Source organism: Somniosus microcephalus, chromosome 1 (assembly GCF_052327205.1).
Source record: "Somniosus microcephalus isolate GS21.2 chromosome 1, FLI_Smic_1.0, whole genome shotgun sequence".
Taxonomy (NCBI): Eukaryota; Metazoa; Chordata; class Chondrichthyes; order Squaliformes; family Somniosidae; genus Somniosus; species Somniosus microcephalus.
Window position 1 is genome coordinate 150,625,542 of NC_140987.1, and position 18,143 is coordinate 150,643,684.

Below are 18,143 nucleotides of genomic sequence, written 5' to 3' on the forward strand. Positions count from 1 at the left end.
ATTCGCCCTGAGCCTTCACTCTTAAACTTCCATTTCCCAGAACAAAGAGGCCACACTTTAGGTGATCTCAGCAGATCATTAAACCTTTTTCGACATTGAACCCATGTGCGTCTGCACACAGACCCCGAACTCCCCTCTTCAGCAATTTGTAGCCAAGCTGCCTTGGTTTGCTGAGGAGGCCTCCTCCTCCTTCCATTTCCAGGGAAGAGGATCTCCTGACGTCCTCTAACCCCCTCCACAAGAGCATGGAGGGAGCCCTCATTAAACCTGGCTGCAGCCTTAGTTTTTGGGACTGCCTTTAAGAGAAATAAGCATTAATTTTACCAAGCCAATGATTGGAACACATCTGGCATATTTTTCATTTCTTAGTCACATACTACATTGATAGATTAAAAAATCATAAATGTCTTTCTGGAATAATATGACCAGCAATTTCATTCAATTATTTGTGTTCACACCAGCTGCTGTCAACTCCCCTTTCTATATAATACAGCACCAAGCCATTCCAGTTAAATTTTTTGCAAAGGTGAAATGGCCCCTTTAAATCTTTACTCCAAAAATGCGTCCTCGGATGCGAGAAACTGACATGCTCCAAGCAATTGCCTGGAGGAACCCGCACATCGTCCGTAACGAGGCCAATGAAGCAAAAATCGAACTGTGGGCCGGCGGCATCTGGAAGCGGGTCCGAAAGCTGCCGAGCAGCGGGCCCGCCCTCAACCCGCCTCCTCTATAAAAATTGAGCCCTTAGAATTTCCTGATGTAACCTTGGCAGAAGAATGGTGGAAACTCTGGAGAAAAGGCTTACACAGCTGTTTACGCCATTTCTCTGGCACTCTGCCATGGTTATGGGGGGAGATCCGAGTGCCCTGCAGAAATTGTATCCCATATTGTTCTTTTTTTGTTTTATGTGTTTTTGCCAGTGTCTTTTTGAATTGATGTGCATGTAATGTATTAATTTTGTGTCTGCCTGAAATAGGACTCCACCTGTGAATGATGCGTTTTTTAAGTGGATCTGTCTCTTTCAGATTTCTATGGTTATATATCTTGTAGGCATCTGTTTTTGACTTGATGTTTTGGTGAACATACGGAAATGATGGCCAGGAAAAGACCAACTGGTTCATCAAGCCCATGGACCAGTTAATCTCCTCCTGGTGAATCTGTGCCAAGGTTTCTGTTTCTGTCTGCCTCTTGTGTTTTATTTGTGTACTTGTATATGTGTTTCTTTATGTGCCCGGATCTTTTGTAGAATGTGTCTGCTGTTAGGGGCAAAGAAATAGATGGGGGAAGGAAGGCATGTAATTATTTTTAAATTATGGCCAACAGAGGAGATAGAGGGAACAGAAAGTGAGGAAGCAGATAGCAGGAGGGAACAGAAAGTGAGGAGGCAGGTAACAAGATGGGGCAAAGAAAAAGTAAAGGGAGTGCGGTTCAACAATATTTTGAAATTATGACTGATGGAGGGGATGGAGGAAATGGAATGTGGGAAAGAGGTAGCAAGCTGGCAGGTGGGGTGTAATTGGTGCTGGGGAAGTTGGGAGGAGGGCCTGAGATTGTTTTTAAAATGAGGCCAGCTGAATGGACGGAGGGAAAGGTAAGTGGGGTAGGAAGGTGTGGGAGAGATTTCTAAATAGTGGGGAGAGATTTCTAAATAGTGGGGAGAGCAGGGAGCGTGGCTGTGAGAAATGGGGTACAGTACAGGCGGAGGGAAGAAATGGCGTCAGATGTGCAACAACATAGCAGGCATTAGAGGTAATAATTTACATTTGGTGGAGGAGGTGAAGGTCAGCAGTGTGGCAATAATTTATTAATCTGAAGGAGAGTCAGGCCTGAGGCTGAGATAGAGGCACAAAATGTGTTTTAAAATTTTATTTTGCACAGCTGAGTGAATATTTATTAATCTAGACATGGGAAGCAATTTTTAATTAAAAAAAATTAGAAACAATAAGCCCAATTGAGGGAAACAGCAGAGAAGAGCTAGAGAAGAAAGTGTTTGATGGAAAGAGTGGCGTGGGATTGAGCGCCAAGAAACAGAACGGCCAGAGGTGAAGGACCCAGAGTGGCTGGGGCTAATAGCCTGGTAACAGCTGGACTAAAGTAGAGAATGGACCCGGAGGCTCAGTGCTGGGAAATAGCAAGGCGGGAGGCAGAGTTCAGAGAGGGGTTGCAGGGCAAAGAAAAGTATTTTTAGGGGTGCGACACAGCAGGGCATTAATCTCAGGAAAAGGCATAACTTTTATATTAAAAATGTTATAGGCAGTGTTGGGGCTAGAGCGCAGGTTTGAAATGATTTTTGAGGTAGAGTCCAGGTAGCTGGATGGAAGCAGGCAGGTAGGCGAATGATTGAGAGATGAGCCAGAGGGCTAGAAGTTAAAAAAAAACTGTTTAAAGTTTTATATATAAAGTAAAAGCTTTACATAATGTAGCTGGAAGCAGAAAAATAAGATGGCAGATTGAGTTAGGAAATATACTTCAGAAATGTGTAATAAAGAGTCCTATAATGGCCAAAGCATGCAATCACAACAATTCACAGTTGACAGAGCAAACTGGGGGTTAGGCTTGGTTTGGGGCTGAACAAGACCCTGATGTTCAGCAACTCGTGACTCAGCCTGAGGACATTGACAGAATCGAGGTCAATGGCATGTAGTTGCTGACGTTTGCTGAAAAGGATCATTTTGGCTCATCCAGTCTTTATATCAGACTGACAATTGTAGCATAGCAGCATCCTTTGGACCTGTAGAGGAGGCTGCAAAGTGCTGAGTATTGTCTGTGTATATGTGGAAGTTGACTAAATGCATCCAGATATTGCTTATTGGTAGCATGTAATTGATGATCATGGAGGGACACGTAGGATACACCAGAGAGGCCGTGCAGGCAGAGACAAGCTGGTGGAGACATTGTAACGCCTGTATTGCAACAAGCATGATTGGAACCATGAACCAGTCATATCATTAAGAAGTACTGCAGAAGGGAGTCATTGGAAGTGGCTGAAGTAGTTAACAGTGTCAAAGGCAACAGAGGCTGTGGAGGATAAGGAATGATAGTGAGCCATAGTGACAGTCAAACAGAATACCATTTGTGACCTTGTATCTGCTTCATAATGTTGTCCAGATCTATATTTAGATTTCCTAAAAACTCACCCAATTATCTGTTCAGTTGGAACATTGATATTCCAATCTCAGACCACCTTAAAGTAGATAAAATGTTTACACAATTCCCCAGCCTAAAAATGATGATTCAGAGTAGTCCGCAAACATGTCAAGTGGAAAATTAGTAAAAGCTCAACAATGGCTTGAAAAGCTGATACAGCCCCAAAGAAGCTGACAAATCAAAGTCCTGAGCATGAAACAAGGAATTAAACAGGAAGTGCAGTGGGACACATGTTTTAATTTAACCTGTCGGTTTGTCCAATATTCCTTCACTTTAACTGAAGGAAAATACATGACCTAGGCTTTTTGTTGCCCTCTTAATTGGGGCATTCTCTGGTAAGGCGGGACTTGAGTCTGCCTCCGAGATACCCCCTGACCCAGGGTGTATTTCCAGGTGAGGGCCATTGCCATTCAGGAGGTGTACTCTCCAGTTTGCCTTGCCACTGTGGTAGAAAGAGGCAACCACAAATCATAGATCTTGATATACCTCTCTCTATAAAATTCTTTATTTTCAATTTTTATAGATTTTTTCCCTAACGTTGTTAAAAATGGAAAACAAAAACTTAATACACTCTCTTTTTAATTCAAAGTTGCTTAATTTGAATTATCTGTTAATTATGCAAAAAACCCATCTATGCTGTTTTATTAAAATTGTTTAACTCCTACTACTGGATAATTTGAGCAAAAATGACTTCAAATTAACAGGTGTATTTGCCTGTGTAGCATTTTTGAGGGATGTTTCAGGCAGATGGAAATATTGTAACTCAGACCAAACTCATCATATTAGTTTGTACGGTACAACTCTGATGAAGGTTTTCTACAATTTTAGGTATTCTTTGATATTCAAATTGGTGGTAAAGATGTAGGAAGGATCGTCATCGGTTTATTTGGTAAAGTTGTTCCAGTGACCGTAGAAAACTTTATCATCCTAGCAACAGGTGAGGTAAGATACTGTTATGTTAAATCATGAGTAACTAACAATTTATAATACAAATTATAAATACAATTTATTTCATTATTTTATTTAGCACATGTCACTTTTCCCATTCTATGCTCATAATTCTCTGAGCCAGTCTGATATTCCTCCTCCCTATTTTGTCCAAATCTTGGTAATGTTGCAGAATTGTGTGTATGAATTGTGACAATTTTTAATTGCCTAAATGCATCTAACTTTATACTATGCAGTCTTTGCATCAATTCAAAGCATGTTGCAGAACCTGTAGTATCACTGTAGTTCAAGTAATGTAATCCAAGATTTAATTCACTGACGTGAGACTATCTCCAGGAAGTATTCTCGCACTGCTTCTGCTCCATGCAAGTTGTGGTGTAATTAATATTTAAATGGCATCCAGGTGATCACGTGGACACCCTCAAGTATTTAATGTTAGAAAAGAGCCATCAGCATCACTCTTGGTGTCAAACTGCAACCTAAAACTTTATCTCCCCAGACATCATAATGGACTGGATGCCAGTAGTTAATAATTGCATTAGATACACACACAAGGAAACAGCTTGGAGTAAATTATTGCTTTAAGCTTCTGTAATTCTTTTTCATTATTTGTATGTACTGCTTTTTCATGTATTTCTCATAGAACATATAATTCCGCCCAAGAGAATGGGCTGCTCCCATGCTTCCACCAATGCACTAGGAAACACACCAGAGTCGCTGGGATGTTTGGCCCTCTTGTTGCCTCTCTCTCTCTCCCTATGATGATGTGCCTGGCCTTCTCTCTGCTTTCTCAGTTGCTTTCTCACTTGCAGAGACTGGAGAGAAAACAGTGTAAGAAATTGAGATAATTGGTGTCCTATTACTCTGACTTTATGGCAGATTAATTTCCCTCATTTTTATTCACTGTCTTCCCTTTTTTTAAGTCCCCCTTCATAACATACCATCACGTAGCTTCCAGAACGAGCAGGCAACCTTTTCTCAGGTCTCTGCAAGTGATGCTCAGGAACTAATTGCTAAATGGTGCGCACTAATGTGCTGGGTGACTCTCCCTGATTTATTATTTTCTCTCCTTGCTTCATCTCCCTCCAGTCACAGGCAAAACTAGAAAAACTCTGCAGAGAAGTGTGTCTGGTCTCGTTCTCAGGAACACATAATAACATAGCTTACTTTAACTGTTTAACTTGTAGAATTGAGTCCTGATAAACTAATGCAAATTGCCAAGAAATTGTTATGCTTAGATCAGTTATGTATTTACTGTATATGCTAAAAGTCAAAGCCCTGACTTTAATCTAGATGAGTCTCTTAGTTCAGTATGGGTTGCCAATGTTGGTATTTGAAGATTTTATTTGTGAACATTAAAAAAAAGCATTTAATACATAAGGAAGATGAAAGGACATTGATGAAAGGGAAATATGCACATTCTACCTATTGCAGCACACTAGATAGGCCTATTTTTGTTTTCTCCTTCAGCATAATTTAATTTTATGTGGTTACAGCAGGGCTCCTTTTAGCAACAATCAAAATCTCAACATCTAAAGAATTATACCATATGAAACATCCTACCAGTCTTTCTAAACTCAAAAAAATTAAACAAGTATCCTTTGATTTCTTCCTCCCCCGCCCGCCTTTTGAGTTGGGCCTCTAATTTGTATTTCTTGTTTTATATATCCAACCATTGCCCATATTTTTAACTTTCAGTTTAATTAATTTTTTTACAGTCACTTATCACTACTATTAGATCTAACCGTACATGCAAGTATCCAGTGGATGATTCCAAACTGGACAGTTTCTCAATGTAATAAAAGTAAAGTTTAGTGCACTAGCACTTGTTTAAAAACTCTACCATATTTACAAAGATTGCTAAAGTAATCTAGAGCAGGTCATTACTACTTCATAGTCTTATTCCTCCCCCATCCCAATGTGCTTCACAGCCACTGAAGTACTTTTGAAATGTAGCACTGTTGTAATTAGGGAAACACGGCACCCAATTTGCATGCGGCAAGGTCCTGCTAACAGCAATGAGATAAATGACCAGATGATCTGTTCTTAATGATGTTGGTTGAAGCATAAATGTTGACCAGGGCTCTGAGAGAACTTTGTATCATGCCATGAGATCTTTTACATCCACTTGAGAGGGCAGACAGGACCTCGGGCATCTTATAGGAAAATATCATCCAGTTTATTTTTAAAAAGTGACATTTTCATAATTTTTTCTACAATGGAATTCTTAGCCTAAGGTTCTGAACCACATTCTGCCAGGGAGAAATCCAGCCTGTAATTTTGTATGTGGGCAATTGTATTCTCCTTCCCACAGTTGATGACTAACTGCGTTTAGTTGTGTTCTTCAATTTTCCATGGAATTTTTACTCCTAAAACAGCAAATATGTAAAGCAGTGTTTTATAAAATGAATGCTCATTATTTTCATTGATGTGTAAATTTCATACATTGATCAAGCTTTTCATTAAGTTTTTCATTTTGGACATACCAGATGTTCTATTTCTCTTCAAGTTGGATTAAGATCACATCTGAACTCCAATTAACCGATTAAAGGATTCCCTAGTATTTTAATAAGATAAGTATTTATTTTTTCCAGAGAGGGTTTGGTTACAATGGCAGCACGTTTCATCGTGTGATCAAGGATTTCTTAATACAGGGTGGAGACGTTACTTCAGGAGATGGGAGAGGAGGTAATGATTGTCTTTGAATTTTAATTTTTTTCTGTAAAATACACTGCAAATACTTTTCTTTAGTTTCTATTACAACTTTTTTTAATGTTTACAGTGATGTTTTACATTAGAAACTTTTTTTTCCAGAAAAACAAGTTGGGATTGTAATTTTTTTTTTGGTTTGCAGTGTTCTAGAAGTTCTTAGAATCAAAACAAGTACCATGTTTAATTTACTGATATTTTAACTTTCTCATCCTTTCTACTTGCTGTATCTGCTAATTATTTTGTTTGACTTACATGGTGACATTCTAAGAATATGGGACTTGTGGTCGGAGCTCAAACTAGAGACTTCTGGACAGATATTTCTATACAGTTAACTTTCTGTAAATACTTGGCATTAAAGTGAAATACTGATGGATACTGTACATTGTGTAATGCACTATAAATTGCTCTTTGATGTTCTAGGAATAAGCATCTATGGAAAGTTTTTTCCAGATGAAAACTTCAAGCTGAAACACTATGGAATTGGATGGGTCAGCATGGCCAATGCAGGACCAGATACTAACGGCTCCCAGTTTTTTATTTCATTGTCAAAACCAAAGTGGCTAGATGGAAAGCATGTGGTGTTTGGCAAGGTCATAGCTGGAATGGTAACTAACCTTTTCCCCTCTGACTGACCAATTATTATACTGCATATAATTGTTTCCTAAAACCTTTTTTTTAGTAACTGGTTACATTTACAAGTAACTATCCCACTAAACTGGGGATAGGCTAGCCATCTAAGCAGCAAGACAAAGTGAAGTCCGCAAACTTCCCAGCCATCTTCAGTTTTGTAATGACTACATCAATTACTAATATCCAGTCAGAGGTTCAAGATCTTTTAATTTCATTTTATTTTTAAATACATAAAGTATGTTATTTATGCAGTGACCTAATAATTACAGGGAATCAAATCATCACATCTCGTCAACTTCGATGAAGTTCAACTATCTTCTGTTGAAAAATAAGGGCACCCGTATACAACTTACTCAGGTGTTATAGAATCATAGAAAAGTTACATCCAGTACTCAGCTGCCTAGGCCCTAAACTCTGGAACTCCCTCCCTAAACCTCTCCACCTCTCCACCTCACTTTCCTCCTTTTAAGATGCTCCTTAAAACCTACCTCTTTGACCAAGCTTTTGGTCATCTGCCCTAATTTCTTATGTGGCTCGGTGTCAATTTTTTGTCCTATAACACTCCTATGAAGTGCCTTGGGATGTTTTACCGTGTTAAAGGCGCTATATAAATTCAAGTTGTTGTTGTTTTTTGTTGGCCTGCATGTGGACATGAAATAGAGGATTATTTATATGCTCAGGAAGGAAATAGCCTGCTCTCCATAAGTGGGAGTGCACAAATTATTTAGTACCATGCAACAAGAAACGGCATTAAAGTTCCCAGCAGCTGAGAGCAGACTATGTTTTTCTCTGAACGTGGCCACAATAGTTGCAATGAAATATGGAAGATTGCATGAGCATGAAGTGGCAGAGAATTGTGTGGCTCGAGTACAGTAATGCGGAGCTGAAGGATCAGCTGGCAGGAAACAGTCCTTTTTCTAATGTTTTAGTGCGATTATCACTGAAACCGGCATTGTATATTGTTTCCTTAAATGGATTTTTATGGTATCAATTCAAGTCACATTACAAACTGAAAACCAACCACGATTGCATGTTCTTAAACATGCTGTGCTTAATGTGCATGAATGATCGTTAGGTGGCTTGAATCTTTAATTTTCATTACTTAAAGAAGGAATATATAGTGAGAGTTTGGTGCTTTCCTTGGTCCCCAATTGTTTATGCGATTTCCACTCGTTTACGCCCATTTTAACATTTTGGCGTATGTTCATGAAATTGGGAGGAAATTTGGGTGTAAATAGACATCGACAAAATTGGGCATAATTTTGGATGCAACTTCCCGATTATGTCCCCACGGGATATTCCAGTCATCTGTTGTCAACATCTAGCAGGTCAATAAACTTTTGTAAAGGGATGGAATGCAGCCAGAAATTGTGGTTTTCTTAGGAATCAATGATATAGGGAAAAAAAATAAGATGGCGGCCTTGCAGAAAGAGGTTACGAATATATGAAAAAGGCAGGAACAACTGGTTCATTGAGACTATACCATCCCGGCATGGTGTAACTTCCACACACACCATCACCCCCTCCCCATGCAATCTCCTAGGAGACAGAAAGAAAGAGGAAAAACCTCAGGTCAATTTAGGAAATTCCTCTCTAACCCCTGAGGGCGATCAAGCAAGCTATAGAAAACTGTAGTGACTGAGCGACACAACCTCCAATAATCTACTTACCGTCTAGATGTAGATATGTTTGCCACTCAGGAATTTGTTCAGCTTCCTTTTAAATGCTTGGAGTGAATGTACACTCACTGTATGCGCCAGCAACTTATTCCAGAAATCAACAACTCTGAGAAGGAGTACCTCCTAGCATCTAACCTAGTTCTATGCTTTTGTAATTTATACATATGTACATATACCTGATGCTCCCTAACCTATTTAGCTCTAATCTTTCCTTATGTTAAACACAATAGTCATATCTCCTCAGAGCCAAGGTTTTACCAAAGTAAAAAGCCCCAGCTTACTAGGCCTGTCCTGGTAAACAGGGGCTTTTCAACTACTTATCAATCTAGTGATCCTCCTCCTCAACTTTTTCCAGGGTTTCTACATTCCCCCCCACCATGCATTCTAGATGTGCCCTGACAAAGGCTTTATACAAAGAAAGGATTCTGTGTCTCATTTTATATTTAATTGTCCTGGCAATACATCCTAATACCTGTAATACTGAAAATGCTGGAAACATTCAGCAGGTCAGGCAGCATCTGTGGAGCAAGAAACAGTTAACGTTTCAGGTCAATGACCTTGTATCCTAATACCCTATTTGGTTTCACAATAGCCTTGTGACACTGGCCATAGATGTTCAGTGACTCATGTTTGAGGAGTTAGATTCTAAAGAAAGAAGAAAGACTTGTTTTCTATAACCCTTTTCACATCCACAAAATGCTGCAAAGCACTTCAGAGCTAATGATTCATTTTTTGGATGGCAGTTACTCTTATTTTGTGGCATCACAGCAGGCAATTTGCATATTGCAAGGTCCCACAAACAGCAATGAAGTGAATGACCTGTTAATCTGTTTTGTTGGTGTTGGTACCAGGAGAACACACTGCTCTTCTTCCAAAAAAAAGTGCCACGGGATTTTTTACATCCATCTGATCAGGGGCCTCAGTTTAAAACCTCACCAATAGTTCGAAATTAGAGTCTTAAACTTAAATAAAGCCAATTACATTGTTATGCAGGGCGAGTTGGCTCAGGTAGATTGGAAAAATAGATTAAAAGGTATAGCGGTAGATAAGCAGTGGCTAGCATTTAAAGAAATATTCCATAATTCTCAACAAAAATACATTCCATTGAGAAACAAAAACTCCACGGGAAAAGTGATCCAACTGTGGCTAACTAAAGAAGTTAAGGATAACATTAGATTGAAAGAAGAAGCTTATAATGTTGCAAAGAATAATAATAAGCCTAAGGATTGGGAGATTTTCATAAACCAGCAAAGGTTGACCAAAAAACTGATGAAAAGGGGAAAAATAGATTGAGAGAAAACTAGCAAGAAATATAAAAGCAGATTGTAAGAGTTTCTACAAGTATGTAAAAAGCAAAAGAGTAGCAAAAGTAAATGTTGGTTCCTTAGAGGCTGAGACAGGAGAAATTATTATGGGGAATAAGGAAATGGTAGAAATGTTAAACAAATATTTTGTATCTGTCTTCACAGTAGAAGACACAAAGCATACCAAAAATGGTGGGGAAACAAGGGTCTAATGAGGGTGAGGAACTTAATTAATATAAATAGAGAAAAAGTACTAGAGAAACTAATGGGACTAAAAGCCGACAAATCCCCTGGACCTGATGACCTACATCCAAGGGTTCTAAAAGAGGTGGCTGAAGAGATACAGGAAACTTTCGATTAACCGGCCCCTAAATAACCGGAACGCTCTATCCACCGGCAAAATTCAGGAGTCGGTTCAGGTAACTTTTTTTACTTTTAGTTACTTTTTTTACTCCATTTGTTGCTGTGCAAGGGTGTAGCTGAAGCTGTTGCTAAGCTACAGAGACGCTTGCAACTTGTGCCGATTGCTTTGAAGCTGTTAAGCAACAGTGTTTATTGCTTTATACGGAGCTCTGAGCTCCGTATCTTTTACTATAGCGTTCGGTTATCCGGAATTGTTGATGAACCGGCAATACGTCGGTCCCGTCCGTGCCGGATACCAGAAAGTTTCCTGTAGTAGGTGCATTGATTTTGATCTTCCAAAATTCCCTAGATTCTGGAATGGTCCCAGCGGATTGGAAGGTTGCAAATGTAACACCGCTATTCAAGAAAGGAGGGAGAGAAAAAACAGGGAACTACAGGCCAGTTATCCTGACATCAGTCGTCGGGAAAATGCTGGAATCCATTGTTAAGGAAGTGGTATCAAGTCACTTAGAAAATCATAACATGATTAGGCAGAGTCAACATGGTTTTATGAAAGGGAAATCATGTTTGACAAATTTATTAGAGTTTTTTGAGGATGTAACTAGTAGGGTAGATAAAGGGGAACCAGTGGATGTAGTATATTTGGATTTCCAAAAGGCATTCGATAAGGTGCCACATAAAAGGTTATTACACAAGATTAGGGCTCCTGGGGTTGGGGGTAATATAGTAGCATGGATAGAGGATTGGTTAACGGACAGAAAACGGAGAGTAGGGATAAACGGATCTTTTTCAGGTTGGCAGGCTGTAACTCATGGGGTGCTGCAAGGATCAGTGTTGGGGCTTCAGCTATTTACAATCTATATTAATGACTTGGAGTACTGTGCACAGTTTTGATCTCTTTATCTAAGGAAGGATACACTTGCCATGGAGGCAGTGCAACGAAGGTTCACTAGATTGATTCCTGGGATGAGAGGGCTGTCCTATGATGAGAGATTGTGTAGTATGGGCCTATACTCTCTGGAGATTAGAAGAATGAGAGGTGATCTCACTGAAACATACAAGATTCTGAAGGGGATTGACGGGGTAGATACTGAGAGTTTGGTTCCCCTGGCTGGAGTGTCTAGAACTAAGGGGCATAGGCTCAGGATAAGGGGTAGGCCATTTAAGACTGAGATGAGGAGGAATTTCTTCACTCAGAGGGTTGAGAATCTTTGGAATTCTCTGCCCTAGAGGGCTGTGAATGCTGAGTCTTTGAGTGTATTCAAGGCTGAGATAGATAGATTTTTGGACTCTAGGGGAATCAAGGGATACGGAGATGGGGCGGGAAAGTGGAGTCGAGGTCGATGAACAGCCATGATCTTATTGAATGGCTGAGCAGGCTCGAGGGGCTGTATGGCCTACTCCTGCTCCTATTTCTTATGTAATACAGAACTCCCCCAGTACTCCACTTAAGTGTAATCTTACATTATGGATTTGAGCTCATAATCAACTGATTCAGGGATCTTACGCTCACAATGACAAGCACAGGACAAATTTAGACAGAAGCGGATTAGATATATTAATGTGTCAATTTGAAAGAGGATGTAGAAGGGAGGGTTTCAGATGCCTGTGACATTGGGACAAGTGCTGGAGCAGTGGGATGTTCTAGAGACCACAGGAACTGCACATGAATCAGAATGATACCAATTACCTTGTAGAGAGAAATAAGATGGTGGAGTAGGATTTAAAATAATAAGGCAGGGGAAGGTGCAAACAGAGCAGAACCAAGAAGAGCAAAGAATAGAGTGTTGGAGGTAGAAAAGATACAGAAGCTGGATGTTTTGGTGCAGGACAGGGGTTGGTAGCTGATGCACACAGAGAAATAATCATAAGAACAGAAGAAGTAGGAGCAGGAGTAGGCCATACGGCCCCTCGGGCCTGCTCCGCCATTCAATAGGATCATGGCTGATCCAAACCTAGACTCACGTCCACTTCCCTGCCCGCTCCCCATAACCCTTAATTTCCTTATCAGCTAGGAAACTGTCTATCTCCGTTTTAAATTTATTTAATGTCGCAGCTTCCACAGCTCTCTGAGGTAGCAAATTCCATAGATTTACTACCCTCTGAGTGAAGAAGTTTCTCCTCATCTCAGTTTTGAAATGGCAGCCCCTTATTCTAAGATTATGCCCCCTAGTTCTAGTCTCACCCATCAGTGGAAACATCCTCCCCGCATCCACCCGATCAAGCCCCCTCACAATCTTATATGTTTCGATAAGATCGCCTCTCATTCTTCTGAATTCCAGTGAGTAGAGGCCCAACCTACTCCACCTTTCCTCATAAGTCAACCCCCTCATCTCTGGAATCAACCCCCCCTCATCTCTGGAATCAACCGAGTGAACCTTCTCTGAACTGCCTCGAGAGCAAGTATACCTTTTCTTAAATATGGAAACCAAAACTGTACGCAGTATTCCAGGTGTGGCCTCACCAGTACCCTGTATAACTGAAGCAAGACTTCCCTGCTTTTATACTCCATCCCCCTTGCAATAAAAGCCAAGATTCCATTGGCCTTCCTGATCACCTGCTGTACCTGCATACTAACCTTCTGTGTTTCATGCACCAGGACCCCCAGATCCCTTTGTACTGTAGCACTTTGCAGTTTCTTTCCATTTAGATAATAACTTGCTGTTTGATTTTTTCTGCCAAAGTGCATAACCTCACACTTTCCAACATTATATTCCATCTGCCAAATTTCTGCCCACTCACTTAGCCTGTCTATGTCCTTTTGCAGGTTTTTTATGTCATCCTCACTCACTGCTTTCCCTCCCATCTTTGTATCGTCGGCAAACTTGGATACGTTGCACTTGGTCCCCTCCTCCCAATCGTTTATATAGATTGTAAAAAGTTGGGGTCCCAGCACTGACCCCTGTGGAACACCACTAGTTACTGATTGCCAACCCGAGAATGAACCATTTATCCCAACTCTCTGTTTTCTGTTAGATAGCTAATCTTCCACCCATGCCAGTATATTACCCACAATCCTGTGATTTTTTATCTTGTGCAGTAATCTTTTGTGTGGCACCTTGTCAAATGCCTTTTGGAAGTCCAAATACACCACATCCACTGGTTCCCCTTTATCCACCCTGTTTGTTACGTTCTCAAAGAATTCGAGCAAATTTGTCAAGCATGATTTCCCCTTCATAAAACCATGCTGACTCTGTCTGATTAAATTATGCTTATCCAAATGTCCTGTTACTGCTTCCTTAATAATGGACTCCAACATTTTACCAACCACAGATGTTAGGCTAACTGGTCTATAGTTTCCAGCCTTTTGTCTACCTTCCTTTTTAAATAAGGGTGTTACATTAGCAGTTTTCCAATCTGCTGGGACCTTTCCTGAATCCAGGGAGTTTTGGAAAATTACCACCAATGCATCCACAATCCCTACTGCTACTTCTCTCAAGACCCTAGGATGTAAGCCATCAGGTCCAGGGGATTTATCCGTCTTAAGTCCCATTATCTTACCGAGTACCATCTCCTTAGTGATTTTAATCGTGTTTAGCTCCTCTTTCCCCCCCGCCCCCCCCCATTGCCCCCTGTTTGTCCAGTGTTGGGATATTTTTAGTGTCCTCTACTGTAAAGACTGATACAAAATATTTGTTCAGCGTATTTGCCATCTCCATGTTCCCCACTACTAATTTCCCGGTCTCGTCCTCTAAGGGACCAACATTCACTTTAGCCACCCTTTTTCGTTTTATATAACTGTAGAAACTCTTGCTATCTGTTTTTATATTTTTTGCTAGTTTACTTTCATAATCTATCTTCCCTTTCTTAATTAATCTTTTAGTTATTCTTTGCTGGCTTTTAAATGCTTCCCAATCTTCTATCCTCCCACTAGATTTGGCTACTTTATATGCCCTTGTTTTCAGTCGGATACTATCCTTTATTACTTAGCCACGGATGGCTGTCTTTTCTTTTACGCCCCTTTTCCTCCGTGGAATATATTTTTCTTGAAAGTTGTGAAATATCTCCTTGAATGTACACCACTGCTCCTGTACCGTCTTACACCTTTAATCTATTTTTCCAGTCCACTTTAGTCAACTCTGCTCTCATACCTTCATAGTCTCCTTTATTTAAGCTTAGTACGCTGGTTTGAGATCCAACTCTCTCACCCTCCAACTGAATTTGGAATTCAACCATGTTATGGTCACTCATTCCAAGGGGATCCTTTACTAGGACATTTTTTATTAATCCTGTCTCATTACACTGGACTAGATCTAAGATTGCCTGCCCCCTGGTTGGTTCAGTAACATACTGCTCAAGGAACCCGTCCCTAATGCACTCTATGAACTCTTCCTCAAGGCTGTCCTGCCCAATTTGATTTGTCCAGTCAATATGAAAGTTAAAATCTCCCATGATTATAGCTGTTCCCTTATTACAAGCCCCAACTATTTCCTGATTTATACTCCGACCAATAGAGTTGCAACTGTTAGGAGGCCTATAGACTACGCCCACTAGTGACTTTTTCCCCTTATTATTCCTTATCTCCACCCAAACTGTTTCACTATCCTGATCCTTTGACCCAATATCATTTCTCACTATTGCAGTGATTCCATCCTTTATTAACATAGCCACCCCACCTCCCTTTCCTTCCTGTCTGCCCTTCCTAATAGTCAAATACCCCTGGATGTTTAGTTCCCAGTCATGGTCACCTCTCAGCCATGTTTCTGTAATGGCCACCAGATCATACCCATGTGTAGTTATTTGTACTGTCAACTCATCTATTTTGTTACGAATGCTGCGTGCATTCAGATAAAGAACTTTTAAATATGTTTTGCGACAATTTATTCCTGCTTTTACCCCCTTTACTACTTTACCTTTATATATTCTGTCCCTTCCTGACACGCTCTGGTTTTTAATTTCCCCACTGCTACTTTGCTCTATTGCCTTCTCCGCTGACATTTTTATTTTTTGCTCTCTTGAAACCTCCCCCCCACAAATTAGTTTAAAGCCCTCTCTACAGCCCTAGTTATTCGATTCGCCAGGATTCTAGTCCCAGCACTGGCCAAGTGAAGTCCATCCCAACGGAACAGCTCTTTCCTGTCCCAGTACTGGTGCCAGTGTCCCAAGAAGCAAAACCCATTTCTCCCACACCAGTCTTTGAGCCACGCATTTAACTCTGATTTTATTTACCCTAGCCAAATTTGCTCGTGGGTCCGGTAGTAATCCAGAGATTATTACCCTTGTGGTTCTGCTTTTTAATTTGGCCCCTAGCTGCTCATACTCCCTCAGCAGAACCTCTTTCCTTGTCCTATCTATGTCGTTGGTACCAACATGGACCGCGACAACTGGATCCTCCCCCTCCCACTCCAAGTTTCTCTCCAGCCCAGAGGAGATGTCCTTAACCCTGGCACCGGGCAGGCAACACAACCTTCGGGACTCTCGGTCTCGGCTGCAAAGAACCCTATCTATCCCCTTTATGATACTATCCCCTACCCCTACAACATTTCTTTTTACTCCCCCAACTTGAATGGCCCCCTGTTCCACGATGCTGTGGCCAGGTTGCTCATCCTCCCTGCAGTCCCTGCTCCTGTCCTCACAGGGAGTAAGAGCCTCGAACCTGTTGGACAAGAGCAAGGGCTGTGGCTCCTCCAACACTACCTCCTGGATCCCCGTACCTGCCTCACTCATAGTCACACCCTCCTGTCCCTGACCACGGACTACATCTGAATTAGTTAATCTAATTGGTGTGACTACTTCCTGGAACACAGAGTCCAGGTAACTCTTCCCCCCCCCCCCCCCACCCCCCCCCGATTGTGTCGCAGTGTTTGAAGCTCGGACTCCAGCTCATCAACACGGAACCGGAATTCCTTGAGCAGCCAACACTTACTGCAAATGTGATCACTGTGAGCATCAATGGTGTCCACCAGCTCCCACATATTGCAGCAGTAACACATCACCTGCTCTCCCATTCTATGTAATTAATTACATTTATTAATATTTTTAAATACCCTCTGCCGCAATTCTAGATGATGAATATCACACCTTAGAAACTATAAACCACAGAGTTTAAGTTTAAAAAGAGAGAAATACTCACCAATCAATCACTTACCTGCTTTCTGGTGACGTCACACTTCGATTATTTTTTACCTCTCTCCTTCCCTCAGTTCCGAGTTCGGAGACTGGTACGCCTTACCTGGTCTCTGGAGCCTATTATAGCCCCGCTGCTGCCGCTGAAATTCCCCAGGTTGGGGAATTGGATGCCTCAAAGGTCCAAATATGAAGTCTAAGAGTCTCCGCAACAAAATATGAGACCTGAAGATCCTTGGTAGATAGTAAAGCTATGATCAGAGACCTGGTTTAGCAATGACATGAATTGCATAAGTGCACAGGGGTACAGATTGCTTTGTAAAGATAGAAAAGAGAAACCAGGAGGGTACATAGGTTTTGTGAAAGGAAACTTTATAACGGAGATGGACCGAGCTGGTCTATATAAGTTGGAGACCTTGTGGATAGGGATGAGAGAGACACGAAGGGGAATTTATGGGCATCTGCTGTAGATTACCAAGCCAGGAAGACCAAGAAATTTGTCGTCAAATAAGGGCCAGATGCAGTTGTTATAGGTGACGTCAATTTACCAGCGATAGATTGAGAAATACCTAAAGGCTGCAATAGGAATGAAAATAGGATGCTAGCTGCAACACTGGATTATATAGAATAATAATTGGCCAAAGAACCTAAGTGTACAGGGGTGTTATTAAACCTGATATTAAGTTTTTTTAAATTAGTTCCTGGGATGTGGGCGTCGCTGGCAAAGCCAGCATTTATTCCCCATCCCTAATTGCCCTTGAGAAGGTGGTGGTGAGCCGCCGCCTTGAATCGCTGCAGTCCGTGTGGTGAAGGTACTCCCACGGTGCTGTTGGGGAGGGAGTTCCAGGATTTTGACCCAGTGACGATGAAGGATTGGCGATATATTTCCACGTCAGGATGGTGTGTGACTTGGAGGGGAACTTGGAGGTGGTGGTGTTCCCATGTGCCTACTGCCCTTGTCCTAGGTGGTAGAGGTCACGGGTTTGGGAGGTGCTGCCGAAGAAGCCTTGGCGAGTTGCTGCATTGCATCTTGTAGATGGTACACACTGCAACCACGGTACGCCGGTGGTGGAGGGAGTAAATGTTTAAGCAGTTGGATGGGGTGCCAATCAAGTGGGCTGCTTTGTCCTGGATGGTGTCGAGCTTCTTGAATGTTGTTGGAGCTGCACTTATCCAGGCAAGTGGCGAGTATTCCATCATACTCCTGACTTGTGCCTTGTAGATGGTGGAAAGGCTTTGGGGAGTCAGGAGGTGAGACACTCTCCATGGAATACCCAGCCTCTGACCTGCTCTT

At 41.3% G+C, this 18,143-nt stretch overlaps 1 protein-coding gene across 2 annotated transcripts in view; it reads left to right on the top strand.

Moving 5' to 3' along the window:
- The window catches only part of ppic (peptidylprolyl isomerase C), a 46,141-nt gene that overhangs the window by 12,038 nt on the left and 15,960 nt on the right, over positions 1-18,143 (top strand). The window contains exons 2-4 of one of the 2 annotated variants that reach the window (XM_085986674.1): positions 3,976-4,089; positions 6,690-6,783; positions 7,228-7,412. In XM_085986674.1, the coding sequence (XP_085842800.1) occupies positions 3,976-4,089; positions 6,690-6,783; positions 7,228-7,412 (393 nt within the window). The remainder of the gene's footprint in view (positions 1-3,975; positions 4,090-6,689; positions 6,784-7,227; positions 7,413-18,143) is intronic. The other variant, XM_085986685.1, reaches the window with a different exon arrangement.